Source organism: Gobius niger (assembly GCF_951799975.1).
Source record: "Gobius niger genome assembly, chromosome: 22".
In the NCBI taxonomy this organism is placed as follows: Eukaryota; Metazoa; Chordata; class Actinopteri; order Gobiiformes; family Gobiidae; genus Gobius; species Gobius niger.
In genome coordinates, this window is record NC_136873.1 from 13,795,941 (window position 1) to 13,822,119 (window position 26,179).

The 26,179-nt window shown below is 41.6% G+C and overlaps 1 protein-coding gene across 1 annotated transcript in view; it reads right to left on the reverse strand.

Moving 5' to 3' along the window:
- Positions 1 to 1,587: 1,587 nt before the first annotated feature.
- jph2 (junctophilin 2) overlaps positions 1,588 to 26,179 on the reverse strand; it is a 38,347-nt gene continuing 13,755 nt past the window's right edge. The window contains exons 5-8 of the mRNA XM_079580856.1: positions 10,566 to 10,684; positions 5,294 to 6,237; positions 3,386 to 3,481; positions 1,588 to 1,707 (exon numbers count right to left, since the gene is read on the reverse strand). Coding sequence (XP_079436982.1) covers positions 3,401 to 3,481; positions 5,294 to 6,237; positions 10,566 to 10,684 — 1,144 coding nt within the window. The 3' untranslated portion in view covers positions 1,588 to 1,707; positions 3,386 to 3,400. The remainder of the gene's footprint in view (positions 1,708 to 3,385; positions 3,482 to 5,293; positions 6,238 to 10,565; positions 10,685 to 26,179) is intronic.

Consider the following 26,179-nt stretch of genomic DNA (forward strand, 5'->3'; position numbering starts at 1 on the left):
TCCACGTGTAGTAACGGCGGCTGCGGGTAAACAAGCTACTGTAGATCCGGTAAGCTAGCAGATCACTCCGCCGACAACCAGGAAGCTGATCAAATATAAGTGGTTTTAAATGCAAAATGGTCATATTTCAAAAAATTACAGACATTTTTATGGTTAGTCTGGTGTTATAAGTGATTTGCCTCAGGTGCTCTGTGTTTGGGTCAGGCTGTTTTTAATGCAGGCTACTAGTTACCATAGACATGCACTAGCCTAGCACTTCATCCTCGTTTATGCCTCATTTTTTCTCACATTAGGAATCTCATTTCCAGTCCTGGCCCCAAAGAGGAACCCATTCTACATGTTTTTAATGGTAAAGTGTGACCTTTTTTTATGGCAACGTTTTTAAGGCGAGACACTGCAGGTGAATAGGGAAAACATTTAAATTTACAGATATCAATTTGAAACTGTTGCTGTCGATCACTGGCATAAATGTGAGGGAAAAAATACATTGCAAGTTTTCTGTCATTTTATCTTTTCATATAAGAACAAGGTATTTTATGCCTAAAATGCCCCAAATTTCTCATCTTTTCGGCGACGAAATCTGAATAATGGATAGAGCTACATTCAAACTTATGGTTTCATTTTATTGATGAATGAGTTACCAAGACTTTCTCAGAGGGGATTTTGGATTTCTTGTGTAGTTTTAAAATAAGCGTTTTTTTAGTGGAAAAATGTATTAAAAAAATAATTTTCGCCTCATTTTTTGACATTCAAAACTCAATAAATGGGGCTTAGGGATTAAATAATAAAAAATCCCTCTGAAAAAATCTTCCAAACATTGTTCAGTCCAAGGCTGTAAAATTTGAAGTCTTTAGGTCCGACTGACGTGGACATAGTGTCGCCACAATGACAGAAAAATGCGTTTTGAGAAAAAGGCCCTTGAAATTGCATTCTCCCATATAAGTCTATGGGGGAACATTGAATCAGCGCAATATTTAAACATGTTTTTGTGAAGATTAGGCATTTTTTTTGTTTCCGGGTGAAAGCTTATATGTTCAGAGACCAATTTGGCCCAAAACCTGAAAACTGAAAAAAAAATCGTTTTGCCTGTAGTGTCTCCCCTTAATGGTCATGCAGTTTGTATTATCGTCTTTATTTTGCATCTTATTGAAACGAAAATCGCACGAGCATCACCTATATCGCTTATTATTCCCAGAGATAATGTTAAAATTATAAATACACAGAACAAGTCGCTGCCGCTGGGTTGAAAACTAACGCGTGTTCAGGATAATGGAAAACAATGGGGACAGAACGATGATAAACTCCACTCGTGCGGCGCTAGCTCTGGTTAAGGCATTGTGTGGCGACGACATTCAGTCAGTAAATGTGACATCAGCTCCGTCCTTTTTTTCTTTGTCTCGATTTTGCAACAACGTTTGCGCACCATCCACCGTCGACGTGCTCTCCGATCCTTTAGTCTCAACTTCTCAACCGTGTCCCTCCTGAATCGTCCCGGTATATCGGTCTTTCCTTTTTTTTAAAACAATTTTCCCCCCCTTTTCTCGTCTCTCGGCTCCGGAGTGGGGGAACAAAAAAGGCAACGGAGCGGCAAAGTCACAACAACAAAAGCCCTCGAAAGCCACGCGGTCACGGAGGCGGCACAGCGGCGGCTTCACATTTCTCAGATCTGGTCCTGGATGAGGAGGCGAGACGTTTTCCATCTTCAACCTGCGGCAATAGGGCATAGGAAGACACTGAGTTATATTTGAGTGGATAAGGCAGGGTGATAAGATTGTTCCTCATTTCAAATTCTCTTGGAATAAACCCATTTATTTTATAGTATTCGCTAACAAGAATGTCTAATGATAATCTGTATTTGAGTAATGTGAAGGAAAAGTAGGAGGAAAAGAAGAAAAAGCAGAAGAAAAGAAGGGGGAGGAAAGAGGAAAAAGATCAGTGGTGGATTGTTTTGTTAATGTGTGGTTCCCCGTTTATCTATTTTTGGCGATGTCTTCTTTCCATACCCCGGATTCTCCCGGCTATTTAAGGACTTAAAGCTGTGTACTGTCTATTAACTGAATAAATAATTATAATAAAATGGCAATAATGTGATGAAAAAGTGACAAAAAAGTGACAAAAAAGTGATAAAAAGTGATGAAAAAGTGACAAAAAATGTGACAAAAAAGTGACGAAAAATGTGACGAAAAATTGACAAAAATGTGAAGAAAAAGTAACGAAAAGGGGCAAAAAAGTGACAAAAAATGTGACAAAAAAGTGACAAAACAGTGACAAAAAAATGACAAAAAAATGACAAAAAAGTGACGAAAATGTGACGAAAAAGTGACGAAAAGGGGCAAAAAAGTGAGAAAAAATGTGAAAAAAAAGTGACAAAAATGTGATGAAAATGTGACAAAAAAGTGATGAAAATGTAACAAAAAGGTGACAAAAAAGTGACAAAAAAGCGACAAAAAAGTGACAAAAAAGTGACGAAAAAGTGACAAAAAAGTGACGAAAAAGTGACAAAAAAGTGACAAAACAGTGACAAAAAAATGACAAAAAAATGACAAAAAAGTGACGGAAATGTGACGAAAAAGTGACGAAAAGGGGCAAAAAAGTGACAAAAAAGTGACGGAAATGTGACGAAAAAGTGACGAAAAAGTGACAAAAAGTGACAAAAAAGTGACGAAAAAGTGACAAAAAAGTGACGAAAAAGTGACAAAAAAGTGCCAAAAAAGTGACAAAAAAGCGACAAAAAAGTGACAAAAAAGTGACAAAAAAGTAACAAAAAAGTGACAAAAAAGTAACAAAAAAGTGACAAAAATGTGACGGAAAAGTGACAAAAAAGTCAAGCCCCATTTGCAGGACATGTCCACTTTAAATGTATTTTGTAACATCTTCAGTTTCTCCAATCTGAGCCTTGTGTTCTAAATACTTTCTCACTGACACACAATATATAATGTATACATGTGTGTGTGATTAACAACACAAAGGCTACATTTCTTGAAACGGCCTTTTGTGAACTTTTAAAAACACAACAATGTCTATTTGCAAATGCATGAGCTTTGCTGGATGAAGCTGAAATGTACTTTGAGGTAATCCTTTGATTTTAGGAAAGTAAAGCTAAGTAAATATCCTCAAAGGAAAGAGCGATGATTCCTGAAGAATACAGAGACTACAGAGAAGTTTAAATACTTTTACTAAATACTTGCCTTTGCCCCAACACTGTACTCATGTTTTACGATCTAAAGACTCTATGCTCAAGTCCTTGTTGCATTAAAGGGGAAAGTGCGCCCTCTGCTGGCCCATAAGTATAACTGCTTTTTCTCATATCATTAAAAACAAGCATACAATTTAGAGACAAATGTTAGTTTAATTTATCCCACTTTTTTTTTTCCCCACGTCTTACCTGAAGCGAAGAATCTCAAGACAGGATTTGCACAAAGAGAATGGCTAAACCGATGTTGAGGAGGATCACCATGCAGATCAGGATGGTGTTCGGGCCCTGGGAAACACAGCACACAATCAAAGTTTACAAAGTTTCATTGAAGTCGTGAGTTTCCGGAAGCCGAGGCGCCGACAGACTTTTGTCACAGAGGCGGAATTGAATCTATTTTGACATTTGAATTACTCTTTAGGAACTCATTCGTTCAACAGCAACAATAAATCATCATCAATAACAGCACAAAGCATAGATATATTATGTTATGTGATGTATTTACAGTGTTTACGTCGTTATTTGAGCTGAATTCACAGTTTTCAATTAAGATTTCGATCAAATGCACAACAATATTTAGCTTTTTTAACTCTTGAAAGCAGCTCAGTCCTCATGACCCCTTGGCATTGATCCCGTGGTCAAGCACCCGCCCGAATCTTTGGACACTTTTTGCCCTGGCTACAAAATGACTTGATATATATGACCTGTAAATCACAAGAGCTTTTTCTTCTCCTCACATGAGAGCACGGGTCAGTCCAGTAAATCGATTTTGCTGTGGCGGCCATGCTACGTTCCGCTCGCTAAGCAAGTGGAGCGACCGACTTAAACACAAAGAGTTCGCGAGATCGAGACACTTTGGCTCCGTCGTCTGACTGGGCAGTGGGCCCCTGGGGGAGTCCCAACACCCACTTTGGGGACCAGTGCTTTAGTCAATTGGTTCTTGTCCTGAAATCAGTTTTTAACATTGGCCTTAAAGCAGTACTAAGTAACTCATGCCCCTAGAGGCCATAAGCGCAACTGCAGGTGTCGTAGCAAGTTGCGTTTTTTTTACTCATTACTTGTCTGTGTGAGTAAATACTACGATGACAGAAAATACAAAGAGAGAGAGGGATATTGTACATCCAATTTTACAATGGAAATAATTTTTCTCCCTCAAACTTGGCTGTAAAAACTGTTTAAGTGGCGCTAGCTCACAGTTAGCTTTTCCCGTTAGCCTGTTAGCTTCTTCTTCGTGATTCCATCAGTGTGTATTGGGGCCTCGGACCCGGTGCAGGAAAGCTGCAAGCCTGGTTTTCTGGCCAGAGACACCAGGGGGAGATGAAAGACCCTCCAATCATTCCATCAACACTTGTATTACCCCCAGAGGAACCACGGAAAGGATTTATTAAGGTACTTAGCACTGCTTTAAAGGTGCATTATGGAACTTTTATGTGAGTAGATAGATAGAGACTTCCTTTTCCCCCCCACATACTTTGGAATTTATGCTCTACATGGCAGGGGCCGGATTAAATCATCAGGATCAGGCCCCAGGTTTGAAACACTCAAAACTTAGCTCTAAAGACATATAAAAAAAAAAATGTGTTACCTGTTTTCAATACTTTTTTTTGCCAGTAGTACCTAAACTTTTTTCCTTGATATCATACACTGCAAAAAGTATTTAACTAGATCAGTAAAAACATCTCAGTTTGAGCACAATAATACACATTTGTTGTTGTTTTGACTGGTTAAGAAGTTCTTGGGCATTTGTCCTGGATTATTTCACTTGTTCTGAGATGTTTCTGACTCGTTTCGATACATTTCGTCCTTATTTCAGGTCATTTTCTTTGCCAATGGGGTAAGAAAATTGGTCTTATCTCATTGGCAATCTGACTTTCTTATTTCAAGCGAGATTTACCCTAGAACTGGCCTGAAATGTCCTCAAACAAGCAAAGGAAACTTGGTCCGATCAGGAAAAGTGTCTAAATGAGTGAAAACCGCTCAAAACAAGATACATTTCCTCAATTCAAGTCATTTAAGCCCATGCTGGATATTTACTTTTTGTAGTGCACTGGTATCGTTTAACGGTGCCCAGCCCTAGTTGTAACAAATGCTCAAACTTACCTCCAGGTCTAAAGAATCGACCGGCTCCTCTTTGCTCTGGCTCGCCCCTATGGACCTCAGTCTAGTCTCTGCCTTGGGCTCGGGCTTGGCCGCCTTCGCCTCCGGTGGCTTTGGCGCCTCGAGATTGGGTCTGGGCGCGGGACTGGGCTGCCTCTTTGGCGCGGGCCTGGACTCCGCTTTGCTCGACGGCCGGCTGGCTTCCCTCGACTCGATCTTGTTTTCGGACGGCGCCCTCTCCTGGACGGACGGAGCTCTCACTGGCCTCGGCTCCACCGCTCTGGGCTCGGGCGTGGCGGCCTTGGCCATCGCTTTGGGTGCGGGCCGCGGCGTTTCTTCTTCTTCCTCCTCCTCCTCCTCCGACTGTGGAGAGATGAGGCTGTTTCTCGCCGACACGGGGGCACTGGGAGGAGGCGCGGGGGCACTGGGAGGAGGCGCCGGGGCACTGGGAGGAGCGGGAACAGGGATGGCGTTGGCCTCTTTGGCGTCGTTGAATTTCTCAAGCGGCTTTATTTCCAGATCGGAGCCCTGTTCGATGACTTTGTTGCTTTGTCTGCTGGAGGTGCGAGAGGGTCCGCGGCTGCCCGGGGCGGCTGCCGGGTCGGGTGCGTCTGGGGCAGGGGCGACGGGGGTAGAGGGGGTGGTGGGGCGGCTGCTCGGCCGGCTGTTGGACTTGCCGCTCCCCTTGGTGCTGCGTTCTTCATTCCAGGACCCGGGGCTGAGCAGCTTGTCGTCCCTGGGAGGGAGCGCGATGGCCGGGCTGGGGGAGGGGGTGCGCGCCGGCGAGGACTCGAGCTGGAGGTGGTCCAGCTCGTTGGGGAAGGGGCTCTCCGGGGGCGTGGGTAGAGGCTCCTCTTCGGCCAAAAGCGGCTCGTGCATCACCGGGTCTGCGTTCTCGCCGCCCTCGATGACCTCCTGCAGCGCACGCTTCTTCAGGTACTCCGGGCCTGTGGACGAGACACAGGCTCAACAGCTCGGTAAAGAAATACTCCAACCTGCTATTCTCAGTAAACAGACGTCTCTAATGATTCCACAAGCCCCTGATTGTGTAAAATCTGTCTTAGAATCTGGCTCATCTCGTCTGCAACTGTTTTAACTCCCAATTAGACCTAATACGAAGCCACGAAGCTAGTTATCCAGAGTGTTGCTGATTTCTGGAGATATTTAGTTTTTTCAATTCATGCAGTCCTTGTATTTGAAGAGTTTTATTGTGCTAGGCTAGTGCTAGGCTAGTGCATGTCTATGGTAACTAGTAGCCTGCATTAAAAAACAGTCTGACCCAAGCACAGAGCACCTGAGGGAAATCACTTATAACACCAGACTAACCATATAAATGTCTGTGTCGATAGAATCATTTTTGAAATATAACTTTCTTTCTTTTTTTTTTCTTTCTTTCTTTCTTTTTTTTTAACTTTATTTGGACCATAAACAAAACATAAAAACACAAACTCATACGAACTCAAAATACAACCTGCCATGATTGTGGCAGTTGTGAGCTCAATTTCAGACGTGCAGCTCAAAACATTTACGTCTTAGTACAAACGATTTTGTTTTACCTTTTGCACCTTTGAGATTAGGCTGTCCGAAAAGGAGTGGGGGAAAGTAAACACTTATTTAGTCCCACCCCTTTTAAGTACTGTCAGTCTCTTTTCCTATTTACTTTTTAGGCTTCCTTAAAACAGTAATTTGAGCTCTGTGATCTAAATCAAGTTGTCATATACAGTGTGAATATTACCTACATATCAACATCAGGATTACAACAGCTGAACATGAAAAGTCAGAGATTTTCTTCCGATACTTAGAGAATATCCATTCTTTGTATTGATATTTAAACTGTGTGATATTTGGACATCGTTTAAGGTCTACGTGTAATTTATTCCATATTTTAGGACCACAAACGGACACACAGAAACTTTTTCTGGGCATGGGCAATTTTAAAGTGATCCAAGCCCCTTAAATAATATTTTTCTTCTCTTTCAGAAATCAACCGCTGAATTTTTTGAGGTAGTTGCTTATTTTTAGCTTTGTACATAAATTATCATGTCTTGAAGTTTTAGAATCTTGGCTTTAATAAACAGTGGATTGGTGTGGTCTCGGTAACCAGCGTTATAAATTGTTCTTTTTGCTCTTTTTTGAAGGATGAATATTGTCCTTGCATCACATGAATTACCACACACGGGTCCCCAACTAAATCAGCTCGAGGTCTGCAAACTTTTCTTTCATAACTTTCGACATGTCCAGGGTCCGGACATGTGCAGTCATTGCTCGTGAAAATGTTAAAACATGAGCACAGGTTGTCCTTAGGCAAGACACTTCACCCAATGCCTATGTGTGAGGGGTTGGTGGTGGTCAGGGGGACCGTTGGCGCAGATGTGAGCAGCCTCGCTTCTGTCAGTCTGCCCCAGGGGAAGCAACTGTATCTCACCACCGTCAGCATGGAGTGAGTGAACCCCCCACTCTTTCATGTGTGAAGCGCTTTGGGTGTGACGTGTGTCATATGAAAAGCGCTAAACAAATAAGATTCCCTTCCCTATTTACATTGCAGAGCTGATCAATTAATCAATCATTTTGCCCTTTTATTTCAATACTATCCAAATTGTTTAGATATTTTTTAATTCAGACGTAGAAATTAAGAATATAGAGAGGATGAAAAGGCTTTGAGGCCCGGACTAGAACCTCTGGAGGTCCGGATTTGGACCCAGGTCCGCCAGTTGGGGACCCTGTTCTAGCAGATCACGGTGGTGTTATGATTTGCCTCAGGTGCACTGTGCTTAGGTCAGACTGTTTTTAATGCAGGCTACTAGTTACCATAGACATGCACTAGCCTTGCACTAGCCTAGCACTAGCCTAGCACTAGCCTAGCACTAGTAAAATGTGCAATAATCTCTGTATCAGCTGCACTTTATTAACTCTTCTTCTTGAACGCTGACTGTAGCAAGTGAATTTCTCCTTTGTGAGATCAATAAAGGTTTATCTTATCTTATCTTAGCCTAGCACTAGCCTAGCACTAGCCTAGCACTAGCCTAGCACTAGCCTAGCACCACTAAACTCTTCAAATATAAGGACTGCATGAATAAAAAAAATATATAACCAGAAATCAGCATCACTCTGGATAACTAGGAAATGAGGCCCTATGTCAAAAATCCTGAAACATCCCTTTAAACCCTTTGCCCCATTTCCTGTGAATTTCCCCCCACAAAACAACTGAAATGTCACCGTTTTACACAGGCATGTTCACTCAGATGTCTCAGATGTTTTATTCTCCCTGATGATTTCTCATTTTGTCCCAGTTTTTTAAATCGGAAACTCTGTTCACCCAGTATAAAACCCAGTGCAAAACAAATCCCTCTTGATCCAAGGACTGGAGGAATGTCCTGCTCACAAACACTTTCAGCGGAGTCAGTCCTGACTGATATCACAGGCCGGTGTTGCCAAGTTCTTTAAATATTTTCAACTCAAACACATTTGGAGTCACAGCGAAACAATATGTGCTCGAACAACGCGTAAAATGTGACTTGGGGAGGGAAGAGTGAAGTTGTGAATAATGCTTTGGAGTTAAAATAGACTCTGAGCTGATCTCCATGTTGAGAGATGGAGTTATGCTCTGGCCTCGACAGTGCAGCAGACACCTGAGCTCTTAATACACTCCCAACACACTCATGAGCGGAGGCTAAATGAACCGGAGAATCTCGGTCATTTACGGAATATTTTGAGCTTCGACAGAAAATATTGACAGATTGGAAAAAAAACCGTAATGAAAGTCCGAATGCAGCACTGCTCTGTCTCTGAGCCAGTGTTAATTTTGACAACATATTTTATTTTAATTTTAGTCAAGATTTAGTCCAAAAAAACTTTTAAATTTTAGTCTAGTTTTAGTCGACTAAATTTAAGACTAATTTAGTCGACTTATATTTATAATATTCATTATAATCATATTTAATCTTGTTAATGGAGCTGCTCCACATGAACAAAGCTCAGAGCTGTAAATAATGTCTTATCATGTTTATTCAGTGGTTCTCAAACTTTGAAGCGCTAGTGGGACGGGTGTGGGTTTTTAAATCAAACCTGCAACCTGCAACAAACCAGCTGCCCCAGGACTACCATCCCAAACTCCTACAAATTTAGATCAACAATTTTAAGATAAATTAATATAAAACAATCAATAAACACTCCAAACAAGATAAAAATGTGTTTAAGGATGAACAGAACAAAGGGAGACTGGTGGAGTGCCCATTCTTTGAGAGCCACTGCAAAATATAAAATATAATGTAATAATGTAAATATAATGTAAAATATAATATGGAATTGATGCAAAATATGTCAAGGACTTGTATGTCTTGTATGTCGTGTCTTTGTGTTTGTTTGTCTTGTCTTAGTCTGGAATTATCTTTCTGTGAAATGTATTGTGATTTTGGTATTGTTGTGTTATTTATGTTTTTCTTTCATTCAATGTCTACTGTGACTGTGTCTATGTCTGAGGTGAATGAATGAATAATAATAATTTAAAAAAAAAGCTCAGAGCTGATCCTTTGGCAGTGAATTTAAATGATATGAGGTTCTTTCAGACGGTCAATAGAAGTTTGGATGATTTTAGTCTCTCCTTTTCATTTTTATTTAGTCTTATTTTAGTCGACTAAAATATCTGGACATTTTAGTCATAGTTTTAGCCTCATGAAAAACTTTTAATTTAGTTTTAGTCCAATTTTAGCCGTCAAAAATAACACTTTGACAAAAATTAAGACTAAATATTTTAGTCGACGAAATTAACACTGGCTGCCACCGGGTCGGAGTCACCAATACACACTAATGGAATCACGAAGAAGAAGCTAACAGGCTAACGGGCAAAGCTAACTGTGGGCTAGCGCCACTTAAACAGTATTTACAGCCAAGTTTGAGGGAAAAAAATTATCTCCATTGTGTAATTGGATGCACAATATCCCTCTGTCAGCGCAGTATTTACTCTCACGGGTAAAGCTCGGTTAAGGTGGGGGGTAAGAGGTTAAGGAGCAACTGACCCTTCCATCGTGGACATGTGACCAGCCCGCCCCGGCTCTGCGCTCTGACTTTTGAAGCAAAGGAGCAAGGACTTCCCCAAACGATCAGGTCTGAACAAACCCGCAGCTCCGTGTCCGCTGATGTAAAACAATCTCCTGAACCATTTTTAGACCTGCAAATATGGCTCGCCCCGCGCTGAGCCCCGCCAGACGAACTGTTTATCTGCTGCTAAACTCACACGCACACGATGAAATAAAAGATAATGCAGTGTGTCTCGTACCTGGCTGGTAGAAGGAGGGGGAGAGCTCTTTGGCCACGACCCGAGCCAGACTGGCCTCGCCGTTGGAGGCCACCGCCGCCTGGTCCGCGCCGTCCGACTTCCCCTTCGCGTGAGTCGTCCTGCGAGAAAGATGCAAAATATTCAAAATCATGTCCTCGGGGAAAACTTTGGATCTGTTTCTGTTCTGCCCCAGGCCTCCAGTCTCCCTCCCCTTTGTGTTGGTTTGTTTGTGTGGCTTTATTGTGTTTTTCCCTCCATGTGAGAGCTCTGGACTCGGATTGGAGGACTGGGTTTCCAGCTCTGTTCTGGTTGGCTGCTCGTCCCTGGTCCTGATTGGTGCAGAACCCGAACACCTGGCCCCTGATCAACCACCTGTTGCAGCCACACCTATAGATACAGACGGCAGCTCGTCATAGAAGGGGGCATGGCTTCGCCGAGGGGGAAAATAGAATCTTTAGAGAAACACAATTTTCCACACTTTTCAGCCATTTTCTGGTGGAATATCAACTTATTTATCACATACAAATAAAGTCAAGTGTAAATCGGGCCCATATGGATATTTTGTCGCAACAGATTGTTCAGTAGAAGTGAAAAAACGGCAGTTGTAGCAAGCGCTAGCTAACCGTTAGCATTAGCCCGATGCTAACATGTAGCATCAAGTTAGCATTCTCCGTTATTCATGTATTTATGGGCTGTTGAACCACTTTGCTCCTCCCCATGTCTTTGTATCATTATTTAGTAGAAACTATATTTATATTTCAGCGTTTGTTAAAGTAGTTTTTGAATAATTAGAGAAAATTAACATTTTTTCAAAATTGTTTTCCCCCTTAACTGTTTTCAAAAATGCCCATATATGGTCATGTGGACCATATATGGTCCACATATCGCTGTACTTTAATATAGGGCCTGACTTCAGCATTCATCATAGGGGATGGAAGGTGCAATTCAAACAGGTCCAGGAAGCCGTTTAATACAGAAGTGTGCATTTGGAAGGTAACATGGCAGCCTTTGTTCCTCAGAGGGTCACGTCACTGACCTGAATGTCTGTCTGACTCCATACAACTCCTGGAATGTTTTTCACAAGCCACACATAACACATCGATTTTGCATGACACCTCCCCTTTAAAAAGACTTAGCGTAAAGCGTGCGTAACATGATCCTCTCAGACCCGTGTTTGCACAGGGAGGAAAAAGACCGATTCTGCCTTTTGCACAGTTTGTGACTTCTTTAAACAACCGATCTTTTCCACATTACAGATTGTGATTACGCTGTAAATACCCGACATACTGTAACTCTAACCGGGCTGAAAATAGCAAGCGCTCTCTTGAAGGCGCCGCGCCGAGGTGCTTCCCCCCCAGGAACAATTATCCACTGAGGTTCCTGCTCCGACACCTGTCCCCCCTCGCACTCAGCACCTACAGCCACAGAAGAACCATCTGTGGAGGTCGGAGAGAGAGCGAAGAGCCCGACCCTGCTCCGTTCTGCTCTACTTGGCTTGGTTGTGTTTCTGTTGCTCAGTGGATCATGGTAGTGGTCGCCGGGGCGTGTCCGAGGGCGGGACTTTGCATTTTTTGCTGCCATGTTGTACCATATGACATAAAAAGGAGAGGCGGAGTGCGATCAGTTAGCAAAGCGGCTAGTCTGGGACACTTTTCAGAGTCCGTTTGCCTGTTCAAAGTATTTTTCCTGTTTGTGGGTTGGAGGTTCGAGAATGTGATGATGTCACAGGACCCAGTTGGGGCGGGAGCCAGTTTTTCCTATTAACTGCATTACACTTTCACAAGTTATATCTAAAAAAGAAAATGTATGAATTACAAAAATGACCATTCATATCAGTCACTGGGTCCATGATCTCTCTGTACAACACCAACAATTTCCTCAAAAACAAAACAATTTTACCTCTATGTAACATTAGGGGCCTTTAGAACGGTGTGATGTCACCTGCAGCCCAGCAATATCCATTAGCATTAGCCTTCAAACATATCAAAAAGTATAAGCGATCCAGATGTTTTTAGCTGTTGTCACCCATCAACCACATTAAGGTCAAAGCCTATAGTTCCAGTAGCCACTAAACATCCTCTTATAAGATTTTAATGATAAAGAAACTGCAGATATTATATAAATGCCATAAAAAAGACAAAACATACCACACCATACTTTAGTTTTGCGTCTGGCTTCCCTAATGATGATAGAATGTTCAATAGAGTTTAGGACTGGATGTCATATTGCTAAGAATCATGGGATTAGCAGCAATAATAAACTAATGGACAATTTAAAAGGTAAAATACTGGAATTATTGTTCACATCCAAACACTTGGACACCACAGTGTGTTAGATCTAACGGAGCTGTTCCACGACTGTTTCCTCCACTTTTTATACTGTTTTTAGCTCATGTTAGTCTATGGAAAATGTAGGCGGACAGCCACAAACATGGCGGATCTCCATGGTAACGGTGGATTTTCCCGAACTCTATTTAAGCTAACAAAATGTGCGCATTTGTAGGGACAGGCACGGATCGCTATCGTTAAGGCATTTCATGATTACTTTGGCAGACACTTCCTGGAAATCTCCGGCTCTCTATGGACAAGACGCTAAATGGACGCTAAAAATACTCAGGATAAAAATGAATGACAACTGATTGACTGTGGCATTTTTATATACTTGTAATCATTGCTCAAGAAGATAGCAGTAAAAACATGGCCCCAGAGACGTTTATGTGAAGAAATGTGAAGAAAGAGTCTCAGTCTGAGTCAGTGTTTAAGCAGCTCAAGACATTAGCATGCTACCGGATAGCAACTGTCAAAGGGTTCAACACGATTAACACATATGTGCTCGCATCTATGAACACTAACACATGTTGTATCCAAGGTTTGGAGTGTGGTTTAGGCCTTTCCCTTGGAGAGGTCAGAGCTGGGCTGTTGAAGCTAAATGCTAACCGGTAGCATGCTAACATCTTAAACACTGGTTTCTTCACATAAACGTGTGTCTCTGGGGCCGTGTTTTTACTTTTAGCTTCTTGAGTCATGATTACGAGTACATAAAAATGCCACCGTTGATCAGTTGTCTTTCATTTATATCGTGAGTAGAGATATTGTTACATGTTGTAGTACTGCATAATTCTACTTCAGTGTTCAAAATGGCCGCCATACCAACAAAAGCAACATGACTGAAAGGCTATTCACTATAATGGGATTTAGCTGATTTTAACCTGCTGTAGAGTCGACTATAGGCTCTTTTTAAACAACTGAACACACAGAAATATCACATTTACTCTGGATTTTCTTTAGCAAGACTTTTCTGACATTTTTACTCACAATGAAGGCTTTTTGAAATATAAAAATAGCAGGCAGCAGAGGGCATGTGAATATATGAGTAAAGCGGTCTAAACAAGGCTGAGAGCAACATCTGCAATCCATCAGCTGGACATGCTTTGTGTTGAGAGCAATTTGAGGGCTGGAAAGATCAGACGTGTAGCTAAGATCCAGCGTCATCATCTCGTTTCAATACTAAATCAATTCCATCATGTGCTCAAACAACAGAAATAAATGTTCTCCGCAGACAGACTGTGGGCTCATAATGAACGACTAATTTAATATAGGCTCATAACGGCAGCTGCCATTGTAACAGGGTTATATAAATCCTGCTGCTACAATTAACACATTAGTCACAGGCCACAAATGCAGCGCACGGACACGCTTCTCATTCTGAACGTGCCCACGCGGAGATACGGCAAAACATCCACACGATCGGGGGAAATCGGAGACCATCGATACGAGCTGGACTTTTAGATAGGCCAATGCTCGTCTCCGCTGGTGCAGCTTCCACCTTTAAAGGGACTATACAGAACATAGAAGGTGCAGTTACATGAATGACCTGAGGTGGCAGTAGTGAGTATAAAATGGCCAGCTTGCATCTCGCCCCTTTAACTAGGGCTGGTTAACCCCCACCTGAACAGAGCACATTTTCTCATGTTTGGCTTCACCCAAATTTAAAAGCTTCAAGAAAAAAAGCATAAGTTATATAAGTAAAGTAATAAGTTGGTGCCAATACATATCCAAAACAAATGTATGTTAATCACAGATAGTAACAACAGAAGAAAGGGTCGATTTCTGGGTTCCATATTCACACACTTCACAAAAACAAAAGGTGTTTCTTGTAAACACAATCACTCAATTCAGTAAAATCTATAAAAAAAATGTGCTTGAAAAATACGAAGGCGACGAAACATAAGAACCAATGTTGACAAATGTGAAACAGTCATTGATTTAGATGTACAGTGTTATTGTACCTTGATATAGGCTAAAACAAATCAAAAACGGGCGAGCCGTCTGTTCAGAGCCAGCTCAGATTTAGAAAGAAAAAAAAAGGGGCATGAAATTTATAAGACAATGTCTTCCTCATGCTCCTGTTCAGCATTGAATATTTTGCTGTTGTTGTTATTATTGTGTCTGTAATAACGCCATGGCTGAATAAAGAAATAAAAGAAAAAAGAAAGTAAGAAAGAAGAAAAAAGCATCAAAACAGCAATAAAAATGTGACCAAAAAAAAGTGACTAAAGAGCAACAAAAAGGTGACAAACACATCACGAATGAAAGCACAACAAAAAACGTAGGGCTGCAACTAATGATTATTTGGTAATCAATTAATCTAACGCTTATTTTCACAATTAATCGATTAATCGCTTGACTGTGAAAAGTGTATGAAAAAAAATAAAAATAATTTAATCACATAAAGCTGAAGTTCCGCTGCTTGAGGACGTGTTGATGGAGTAAACTTAAAGTAAAGAGTGTTTTTGGAGGCTCTTCGTGCCAATCCTGATTCTAATTGGATGAGACACAGATATTTATGAAATTTACAATGTACAAAATACTACATGCACTATCTGTAAAAACAAAGTAGGTTTTCATCAAAAATCCTACATTTTCAGGTCATTTTTGCTCTATCTGAAATAGCTGTCCACTATTTCAATAATTGATTAGTTGTTTCAGCCCTAAAAAAAGCAGTGAAAAAAAAAAAAAAAAAAAAAAACAGACAAAAAAACCTTACGAAAACACAGCAAAAAGCAACAAAAATTGAGTGTGTGTAAGAGGTTAAGCTGATCATGACGTTAGCATGCTACCGGTTAGCAACTGTCAACCATTGGCAGTTGATTGAATCAACTGGCTTCAACACGATAAACACCTGTGTGTCTCACATCTGTGTACACTGAGGAAATACTACAGTAACAGCTCAGCTCTGACCTCTGTCATATGTTGTAGCCAAGGCCAGATGTTTGGAGTCTGGTTCAGGGCATTCTCATGGAGAGGCTTGTCATGTTGAGGCTAAATGCTAACCGGTAGCATGCTAGCATCTTGAGCAGCTTTAACACTGACTCACTGGTTTCTTCACATAAACGTGCGTCTCTGGGGCCGTGTTTTTACTGTTTTCTTCTTGAGCAATGATTACAAGTACATAAAAAGGCCACTGTCGATCAGTCGTCCTTCATTTATATCCTGAGTAGAGATATTGTTATATGTTTAGACTGTGAAGTAACGCCGACTGTAACAAGTGCATTTCTCCTTTGTGAGATCAATAAAGGTTTATCTTATCTTATCTTATCTTATGTTGTAGTACTGCATAATTCTACTTCTGTATCAAAATGGCCACATGACTGAAAGGCATATAGTGCGTCTCCACCTGCTTTAGGCACTCAAAGCGCTTTACATCAAGGAACCAGTCGCCCATTCACACTCTCATTCACACACCAGTGAACGCAGACAGTGGAGGCAAGGAGGGTGAAGTGTCTTGCCCAAGGACACAATGACAGTGTGCACCTGCGGGATTCGAGCTGTCGACCTTTTGTTTGTATTGTGTCATATCATTTGTCCCTCTGTGCCGCGCTGCAGTTGTCTGTGGGCTGATGGGAGATATCACTGTCAGTCAGGCATGTGCCACTGGATCAGTTTAAAGGAGCCAATTCAAATGTGAAGGAGACGCGCTATTCAAGGCTCCCGGGTATTTTAGATCCGACAGTGCCCTCGGCTAATACCGGCCCGGGATTCAAAGGAAATTATCGGGATGGTGTCACAGCAAAAAAAAAAAAATCACCTCAAAGTACAAAAAATCTTCACTCTGAGCTAAGAGGATGTACATTAAGAGGAAAAATAACTTCAAAGCAGCAATGGCGCAAAGGAAGAAATAAAGCTTTCATAAAAGGAGAGAAACTGTGAATGATTAGCTCAAAGAAACTCCAATAGTTTTGATTGTTCACAAATTGTTTAATGTACAATGATTAAAGCGCTTGTATTAAGTGAGAGAGTTGATCAAACCATAGGTAAATTATTAATAATAATGAAATAAAAAATAAAGAAAGAATAATACAGTAATAATTTGAAAGAGGGGGTGGGAATAAATCTGTATCGAACTTCTGTAAATTGCTAGTTGTGTTTTTGATCATCGCTCATGTATGTATGAAAAGTAGTTGTATTTATGGAGGCTTTCTGATGGATAAACACAACTGATTCATGGACTAAACCAACCTAAATGAAGTTGTGGTGGCTTTTTTCTGTGTTGGGCAGTGTGTAATAAATACATTATGAAAGTATTTATACCTGCACTAACATGTTTTGAAATGCATGGGACTTTAATATTAGTCGAGCAGTTCATATTTCAATCTTCTCTCAAAATATGACTGATGTTCCTGGATGAAGATAAAACGTTCTCTGTGAACTGAGTTTGGAGTTTGCCAGAAGCCCAGAAGGCAGGAGGCAGACGTTAGAATGTGAGAGATGCAGCGATACTGATCGCCCCCTCTAAATATATTTATATATATTTTTATTTAACCTTTATTTAACCAGGAAGTCCCTTGAAATAGATCTCTTTTCCGAGGGAGACCTGGCCAAGAGGTGCTGGTAACAAGTATATGGTTGTAGCTTCCGATCACAGAACATTCACTGTGGCTTCGTTTCCTGAAGCTTCTGCAATGTCTGAAGATCCAGTGTTTCATTAATTTTTCCCCAAGATCTTGTATTGATGATGGGAGAGTGTGACCACTGTGCAAAGCCTTCTCCAGTACATCCCAAAGACTCTCTAAGATCTGGCCTCTGCCTATTCATCTCATGATCCCAATAAAGCCTGGCATTGTCATCTCGGAAGAAGCAATCCATTGATGGAATAACCTAGTCATTAATTTATTTTTTGGGCACATAGTGTTGCTGAACCCATCTTGGCCGTGTCTTTGTATCGTAGGTTCAAGAGAGAATCCTGCACTCCCAGCTCACCCTCGGCACTGCTGACGATAAATGCAGGCTTATAACTTCAATGGAAAGATCTCTGATGAAAAGCAATAGCAGATGACCCTGGTAGCACCTGAAGAAGCCTGCACCACAGTTTGAGAGCCATTGCGCTATAGAAATATATAGGAGGTTATCTCACGCTGCCAGGACTGCATGGAGGTAGAAGCAGCGAGGTCTATTTACAGTTGAACTCTGGCCTTATCGCAGAGACTCTCCTCAGAGCTACAGCAGAGTCTCCTTAAAGCCTTCAGGTTACAGCGCCACATGTCTGAGGGACGACAGACGTGAGGCAGTTCTTTGGTCTGAAACGAAAAATGGATGTGAAAAGCCGAAAGTGGAAGCTTGTTTTCTCCGGTTCGTGTTGTTTCATTTCCTCTTTCGCCTGCAGAGGGCGCTCCAGGCTTATCCGAAATCCTGACCAGCCCAGTCTCTCCTCTTTTCTAGAAACTAGAAGGTCTTGGCTTTCAAATGAGGCATCACACTGGCATATAGGCTGTAAGCTCTTCTGTCAACACGCTTTGAGATTTGGATTATGCATAATGGCAGATAACAGGTTGACTCCTTTACCCACACCTTAACCAAGCACATTTTCTCCAGCTTTACCCAAATCTAAAAGCTTCTCGACCGGAGTTAACAGCCTATAGGCCAGTGTAACGCCTCATTTGAAAGATAAGACTCATCTAAGCTTCTTCCTTGAATATGTTTTCACGTTTTAGTCATTTTTGTTGCATTTTAATCACTTTTCCATTGTTAGATTTTTTTTCACTTTTTTTTTGATGATTTCATTGCTTTTTTGTACCTTTTTTTGGGGGGGGGTGAAATGCAACTGTGATCAAGACACAAAAACGTGGTGAAAACACAACCAAAAACAACAATCTACCATCAATCAGTCATCAGTATAATAAAAAATGAATGGAAAAATCGGGAAAATGCTGTCCCTGCTCCAATAGCAAACTTTGATCTATAGATATAAGATTTTTTCTTCCTGCTTTCGAGACTTAAATTTTTTCAATACCGGTAAGACCTAAACTTGTTTCCCATACCATATGGGCATCGTTTAAACACTGACATGGCTGTAAAAATCACAGAGAAAGATTTTCTGTTCCCTCTTTGATGTGTTCATTTAGTCTTCAGAGTGAAGCAGATCTTTAGTCAATCCTGCTGTAGCTCATCAGACAGAGCTGCTACGTCTGTGCCACATTTGCTGATTTTATCACATAAACATGCATTTCTGGGGCCACGTTTTTACTGTTATCTTCATATAAAATGCCACTGTCAATCAGTTGTCTTTCATTTTGTAGTACATGTTGTAGTGCTGCATAATTCTACTTTGGTAATACGACCATTTCCCATTTCCTGTAGAGCGTCTTAAGTTAAGTTATACTGTATTAATCTCTGTAGAGAAATTTGTTTGACCCATCCTCAGTATCGCATGGGGCGACCTGGAGGAGCAGTGAGCTGCCAGCATGGACCGGCGCTCGGGGACCCGTCTCCATGATGTGGTGGTCAGAAACACCTGGCTGGAGGATTCACCTATTGCACATGTTTTTTTATGACCTACCACTAACCTACGCAGACACGGGGAGAACATGCAAACTCCACAGAGAAAGGCCCCGTCCAGGTGGGTAAAGATAAGGCTACAAAGGGGAAGCAGCGCTCTCAGTCTGCTCGCAACACACCACACCTCGGTCGGCCTCTTTTTAGTAAACCACGCCCCCTCGCCACTGGCGCAGTTATGTGGCGCAACTGCACATGCAAGATGACAGTCTCGTTTGGACCAATGCTGTTCTTGCACCAGGTGGAATGGTGGTAAATGGACTCTTATTATACAGCGCTTTTCTACCTTTATCAGCCCACTAAGTTCAGCTTTTTCACATTTGGCAGAAACCTTGTTCGGAGTCTCCTCTTGGCAGCGTTGACAGATGCTCCGTAAAGTTTGCCAAAGTGCCAGTTTAGTACAGACTAATTGATACAATAAACCTCTCCCTACTTAAATCTCAACAACAATTAAAGAGGAACAAAGCCGACTCGGTCCAAATGAAGGTGTTTACAAAAGTTTACGACCCTCCTGTTGTCGGCCGGCAGCAGAACAGGCGGCTCAGCAGTTCCAGCGTGAAAGGCGAGAAGCTGCGCTGAAGTGTGGGTCATATATATACACGGACCAGTCTTATCCGGGGGGGGGGGGGGGGGGCTTATGAACTGCCACACATTTAGAACCATGGGACCATCCGACACCAGCGCTGACGCAGGACGAGCACAGGGCCCAAGGTTTGCAAGAGAGAAGCAGAACCAGGGATGCATAATGGCTGTATTAAAAGTGACGTTTCGCAGCTGATCTCCATGGTAACGCAGGACAGTCAGCACCATATTGGATGATAACAGGCAGCTTTCTATAGACTTAAAGTCAGAAGAAACTGATCAATATCCATCCCTAAAGCTGCGTGTCTACCTTATGCATCAAATCATGTTATGCCCTTCGAGTTTGTCACGGTTACAATCAGTCGCTCGAGTCTCATGTGTTCCTTCAGGAGAAGCTACTGCTGTGGCGCAATTCTGAGAATTGGGTTTTTCCCACGTGCTGTTCCTGAGCACAACGTTGTGATTGAAAAATTGCATGCTTTGGTGACAGTGGAATAGTTTTACTCCACTCTCCCGACACTTTACGCAAACTATGATCGGAACGTCTGGCACTGCAGGCATTTCATACAACCACAGGCTGCGTCGCCATAAAGCTGTTTCTGTTTGATTTAATAATAGCAGAGTTCAGGTTATGTTGCTCCAAATTCAGACAGATGATCTTCTGCATCCTTTGCCCTAATGAGAGGGTTGGACTCCACTTCCTCCTGTTACTGATGCCACGTTCGGCTGCTCTGATCGCACCTCACTGTGCACTTTGTCCAATCATAGTACTGTCTTCTGAATACTTAAATAATTTTAACCATTTTGCATTAAAATACCTTATATTTGAGCAGTTCAGCTTCGTGGTTGTATAAGCTACGCAGCGGCGGAGTGATCTGCTAGAAAATAGTCCCTCAAAGTGCGATCATTCATGTGATGCAGGTCAGTTATATTCCAAAAATTACACAGACATTGGACACAGACATTTATATGGTTAGTCTGGTGTTATAAGTGATTTGCCTCAGGTGCTCTGTGGAGCGGGTCACACTGTTCTTAATGCAGGCTAGCTGATACCATAGACATGCACTAGCCTGGCACTAGCCTAGCGCCACAAAACTCTTCAAATATAAAAACAGCATGAATTACAAAAAAAAATATCTCCAGAAATCAGCAACACTCTGGATAACTAGGAAATGAGGCCCTATGTCAAAAATCCTGAAATATCCCTTTAAGAGTGATAGCAAGTTTAAATGTTTTATAAGTTTAACATGTGGTCTGAAAACAATAATCTGTCCCCATAAGGATGTATCACGTGTACACCAGCTGACCCTGTAGTTTAGATCCCCGCAAAGTATATTTATTACGAGGGTCCCGTCACTAAAGCCCGTCTGAGTGAGCAGGAAACACTGTGGTCGGTGTGTGCAGGGGGGGGGGGTAATCAGCTGTTGCATTCCCCTGCGATTGTGTGCGGGGCGGGGGGTCTGTATTTAGCCCGGGCCCTGAGTGACCGAAGGGGCCTCTGTCTGCGTCATTTACACCCAGCGCATGCCCCCCTCCTCCCCACAGACGGCTGCCCCACGACCCACGTCACCCTCGTCCCACCTCCGCACTGGCCGGATGCCTCAGGTCCATGTGCCGAGGTTCTTTAGTGAAATAATGACACGGACAGGGAAGAAACATATATCAATCTAGCTTAAATCAGTAAAATGTAGTTCAGTTTTAGTCAAGATTTACTCAATTAACTCTCTTTGCCTTTGTTAATATTAATCATAATCATATTAATGGAGGTTTAATGCCTCATGTTTGTTCTCCACAAAATGAACAAAGCTCAGATCTGTTTATTTGGCGGTGAATTTAAATATGAGGCTCTGTCACTGGAAGATTTTACTCTCTTCTTTTCATTTTTATTTAGTCATATTTTAGTTCAGCTGACATTTTAGTCGTAGTTTGTGTGGGGAACCTCAGGCCTACACTACAAAAAATAATTAACTAGATCAGTATAAACATCTCAATTTGAGCATAATAATCCAAATTTTAGTTGTTTTGACTAGTTAAGAAGTTGTTGGGCATTTGTCCTGGATTATTTCACTTGTTCTGAGATGTTTCTGACTCGTTTCAATACATTTCGTCCTTATTTTATGTCATTTTCTTTGCCAATGGGGTAAGAACATTGGTCTTATCTCATTGGCAATTTTACTTTCTTATTTCAAGCGAGATTTACCCTAGAACTGGTGTGAAATGTCCTCAAACAAGCAAAGTAAACTTGGTCCGATCAGGAAAAGTGTCTAAATGAGTGAAAACCGCTCAAAACAAGATACATTTCCTCAATTCAAGTCATTTAAGCCAATGCTTGATATTCACTTTTTGTAGAGTAAGGGCTGCCACAACAAAAAGTGAATATCAAGCATTGGCTTAAATGACTTGAATTGAGGAAATGTTTCTTGTTTTGAGCGGTTTTCACTCATTTAGACACTTTTCCTGATCGGACCGAGTTTACTTTGCTTGTTTGAGGACATTTCAGACCAGTTCTAGGGTAAATAAGAAAGTAAAATTGCCAATGAGATGAGAACAATTTTCTTTCCCCATTGGCAAAGAAAATGACTTGAAATAAGGACGAAATGTATCGAAACGAGTCAGAAACATCTCAGAGCAAGTGAAATAATCTAGGACAAATGCCCAAGAACTTCTTAACTAGTCAAAACAACAAACATTTGGATTATTATGCTCAAATTGAGATGTTTATACTGATCTAGTTAAATACTTTTTGCAGTGTGTAAAGGCCTGTGAGACCATTTTGACCAGGCCCCAAGGCGTTTTTCAAATTTAATATAGTATAGATAAAGGTCATGTAGTTTTACGTGACGGATCGCACAACAGTTGATTGATAAAGCTGCATCATTGTGACCACAAAGAAAAGGAAGGTGGATCTGGAATGCTGCGTATTTCAGGAAAAACTGACAAATAATTTCTTCTTTGTCAAAGCCAGGGGGCCTGGAATGTGGTGAGAAGCTGCAGTGATGAAGGAGGCAAATCTCGAGCGTCGATGCGTTAAAAATGAATGCTCTTTATCAGGTGCCCATCACAAGACTGACCCAAACTTGGAAAACCAGCTTCCAGTAGCATCATCATCATCATCACTGCAGCGATCAGACCTCAACAAAAATCTATAAAATCAGTCATACCATAAACCCTGTTATGTTCTTCACAGTGGGCGGGGGTCAGGATTGACCTCACAAACTCGTGGTTATGAGCCTCGTGCTCTACCTATGGAGCTAAACACTTTACTAATGTTGTGAACCGCCCCGCGCTCATGTTTTCACAGAAAATGAAGTCGCAGGAGCCGCAGTCAATAAAAACGGTAGCTTCTATCTTGACCTGTTTTGGAGCTATAGTGGAGAGGGGGAGAGGCTAAATGCTAACGCCGTCTGCGCTGTGTTTACGTGACTGAAGGCACGGGTGAAGATCAGACAGGTCCTAAAGAACTCATCAAAGCTAAGGTAAGAACATATCTCAGTATGTGAAAACGGTGGCCTGTTCCTTTAAGATACATTGTCAATTGACTTTGCAATAAATAAAAATAAATTTTTTTTATGAAATCTTCAAATGTAAATTGAGTTGTGCTAAAATAAAATTATGTATCAGCTAAAAAAAGAAGAAAAAAAACAAAAAACATCTACAGTGTTGTCCTTGAGTTTTATCTAATCGTGTACGAAGAGGCAGAGAGGGTTCACAGCTGTGTCAACCAGTTCATTCTAAAAAAACGAAACGCTCCTGACCGTCTTTTGCCTCCAGAACTCCCAGAGCGGTCACTTTCTGGGAGTGTTAGATCGTGCCTCATCTCGGCGCTTCATCTGTCCCTCCCCGTGAGGCTGTGACGTCAGGAGTTGCCCCACGGACCCCGGTGCGTGCGGTGGGACTGTCCCGGTCTGTATTTTTAACCCCCCGTGTGCCACCGCCAGGAACAGCTGTGACCCTATTGATGGGTTTCGGACGACGCTGCGTTAAAGACAGAGGCTCACGACGACAATGCGCTTCACGAGTCTCTGCGTTTACGGCCGATCGACGCCAATCACACAAACAAACAGGGGAGGAAGTGCTGCCCCCTCCCTGTCCCTTTAAAGTGATCGTTTGTAAGATTGCAAAGTGATAGAGAGAGTGAGAGGGAAATGTGAAAGTAAACAAAGAAGTTACCAACAAGGTAAACATGGTCAGGGGCTGGACTGGGACTGAAAAACAGCCCCTGGACTCTGACCAGCCTGGCCCAAATGAGCGGAATTGTGACACTTCCACTAATACATGTTTTAACCTCTTACCCCCCGCCTGAACCAAATGCATTCTGTCCTCTTTTGGCTGTGTGACACCTCATTTGAAAGCTAAGACCCACAAAAGTGACATTTTTCCTCGCGCTGTTGCTGTGTTGTGTCACCTTTGGATGTTGTTTTTTTCTTTTCTTTTTTTTTTCTTTTTTGTTACATTTTTGTGGAGTTTTTGTGGAGTTTTTGTCACATTTTTGTTACATTTTTGTTACATTTTTGTTGAGTTTTTGTTGAATTTTTGTTGAATTTTTGTCACATTTTTGTTGCATTTTTGTTGAATTTTTGTTGATTTTTTGTTGAATTTTTGTTGAATTTTTGTCACATTTTTGTTGAATTTTTGTCACATTTTTGTTGAATTTTTGTTGAATTTTTGTCACATTTTTGTCACATTTTTGTCACATTTTTGTTGAATTTTTGTTGAATTTTTGTTGAATTTTTGTCACATTTTTGTCACATTTTTGTCACATTTTTGTCACATTTTTGTTGAATTTTTGTTGAATTTTTGTTGAGTTTTTGTCACATTTTTGTCACATTTTTGTTGAATTTTTGTCACATTTTTGTCACATTTTTGTCACATTTTTGTCACTTTTTGGTTGATTTTTTGTCACATTTTTGTTGAATTTTTGTTGAATTTTTGTTGAATTTTTGTTGAATTTTTGTCACATTTTTGTCACATTTTTGTCACATTTTTGTTGAATTTTTGTCACATTTTTGTCACATTTTTGTCACATTTTTGTCACATTTTTGTCACATTTTTGTTGCATTTTTAATTATTTTTTCTATCATTTTTTGTTAGTGTTTTCTGTCCGTGTTTTTCTCATGTTTTCATCGTCTTTTTCTCGCTATGTTGATGCTTTTCTTTTTACCTTTTAGATTTGGGTAAAGCTCGGTTGAGGCGGGACTGGTGGCCCTCGAGCCAGTGGCCCTTCTGTGCTCTTCCAGAATGGACATATGGCCGGTCCGCCCCTGAACATGGTGGCATCTACTGTGCTGAAAGTGCTGATGTTATTCGCTGTGGGTCCGTCGCTCTTATCGACCGCTGAGTAAATAATTTAGACTTCGCCGAGGCCTGGTCTCCGTCAGGTCCAGGAGAATTCCAGGTGCCAAACGGCGCAGCACCTTGTAAGGACAAACTGCTGTCCCGGGAGCGCTGTCTGTGAGGACTGAGTCTGCCCGGGACCGGCCCATTTGGAAATGTCAGAATGTTTATGTGATGTCATGCTTTGTTTGTCTATTAAAAACACTAAAACAACAATCAGACTTTCACGCTCGATACTCAGTGATCCAGCAGCATTTTCACCCAGCACTTCTATACTTTTATACAGTATAAAGGTGCTGCTTGTATGTGGCAGTCTCGCTCTGACCAGTGTGGGAAGCAGTATCCGCCGCAGCCCTTCCTCCAGCGTTGATTTAATCTATTTACTGAGGCGGCTCTTTAAAACGCACTGACATGTGACTGAGCTGTGGGGACGACAACATGGACTTTGTCGCTTTTAGAAAGTTTGGCTTGTGCAGAATCTTATTTTTTTTTAAATAAAATGTGCTCCTGTCAATCAACAGTGATTGTGCATGAATCACTAGAGGGTGGGGCCGAGGGGGGTGGGGGGATTTGGCGCAGTGGCTTATGGGACGGCACATAGCTCCTAATCACTGGTTAGTTAGCATCAGAGGTCCCTATGCTAAAGTGGCTATGATAGTTAGCACCAGAGGTCCCTATGCTAAAGTGGCTATGATAGTTACCATCAGAGGTCCCTATGCTAAAGTGGCTATGATAGTTAGCATCAGAGGTCCCTATGCTAAAGTGGCTATGATAGTTAGCATCAGAGGTCCCTATGCTAAAGTGGCCATGATAGTTAGCATCAGAGGTCCCTATCCTAAAGTGGCTATGATAGTTAGCATCAGAGGT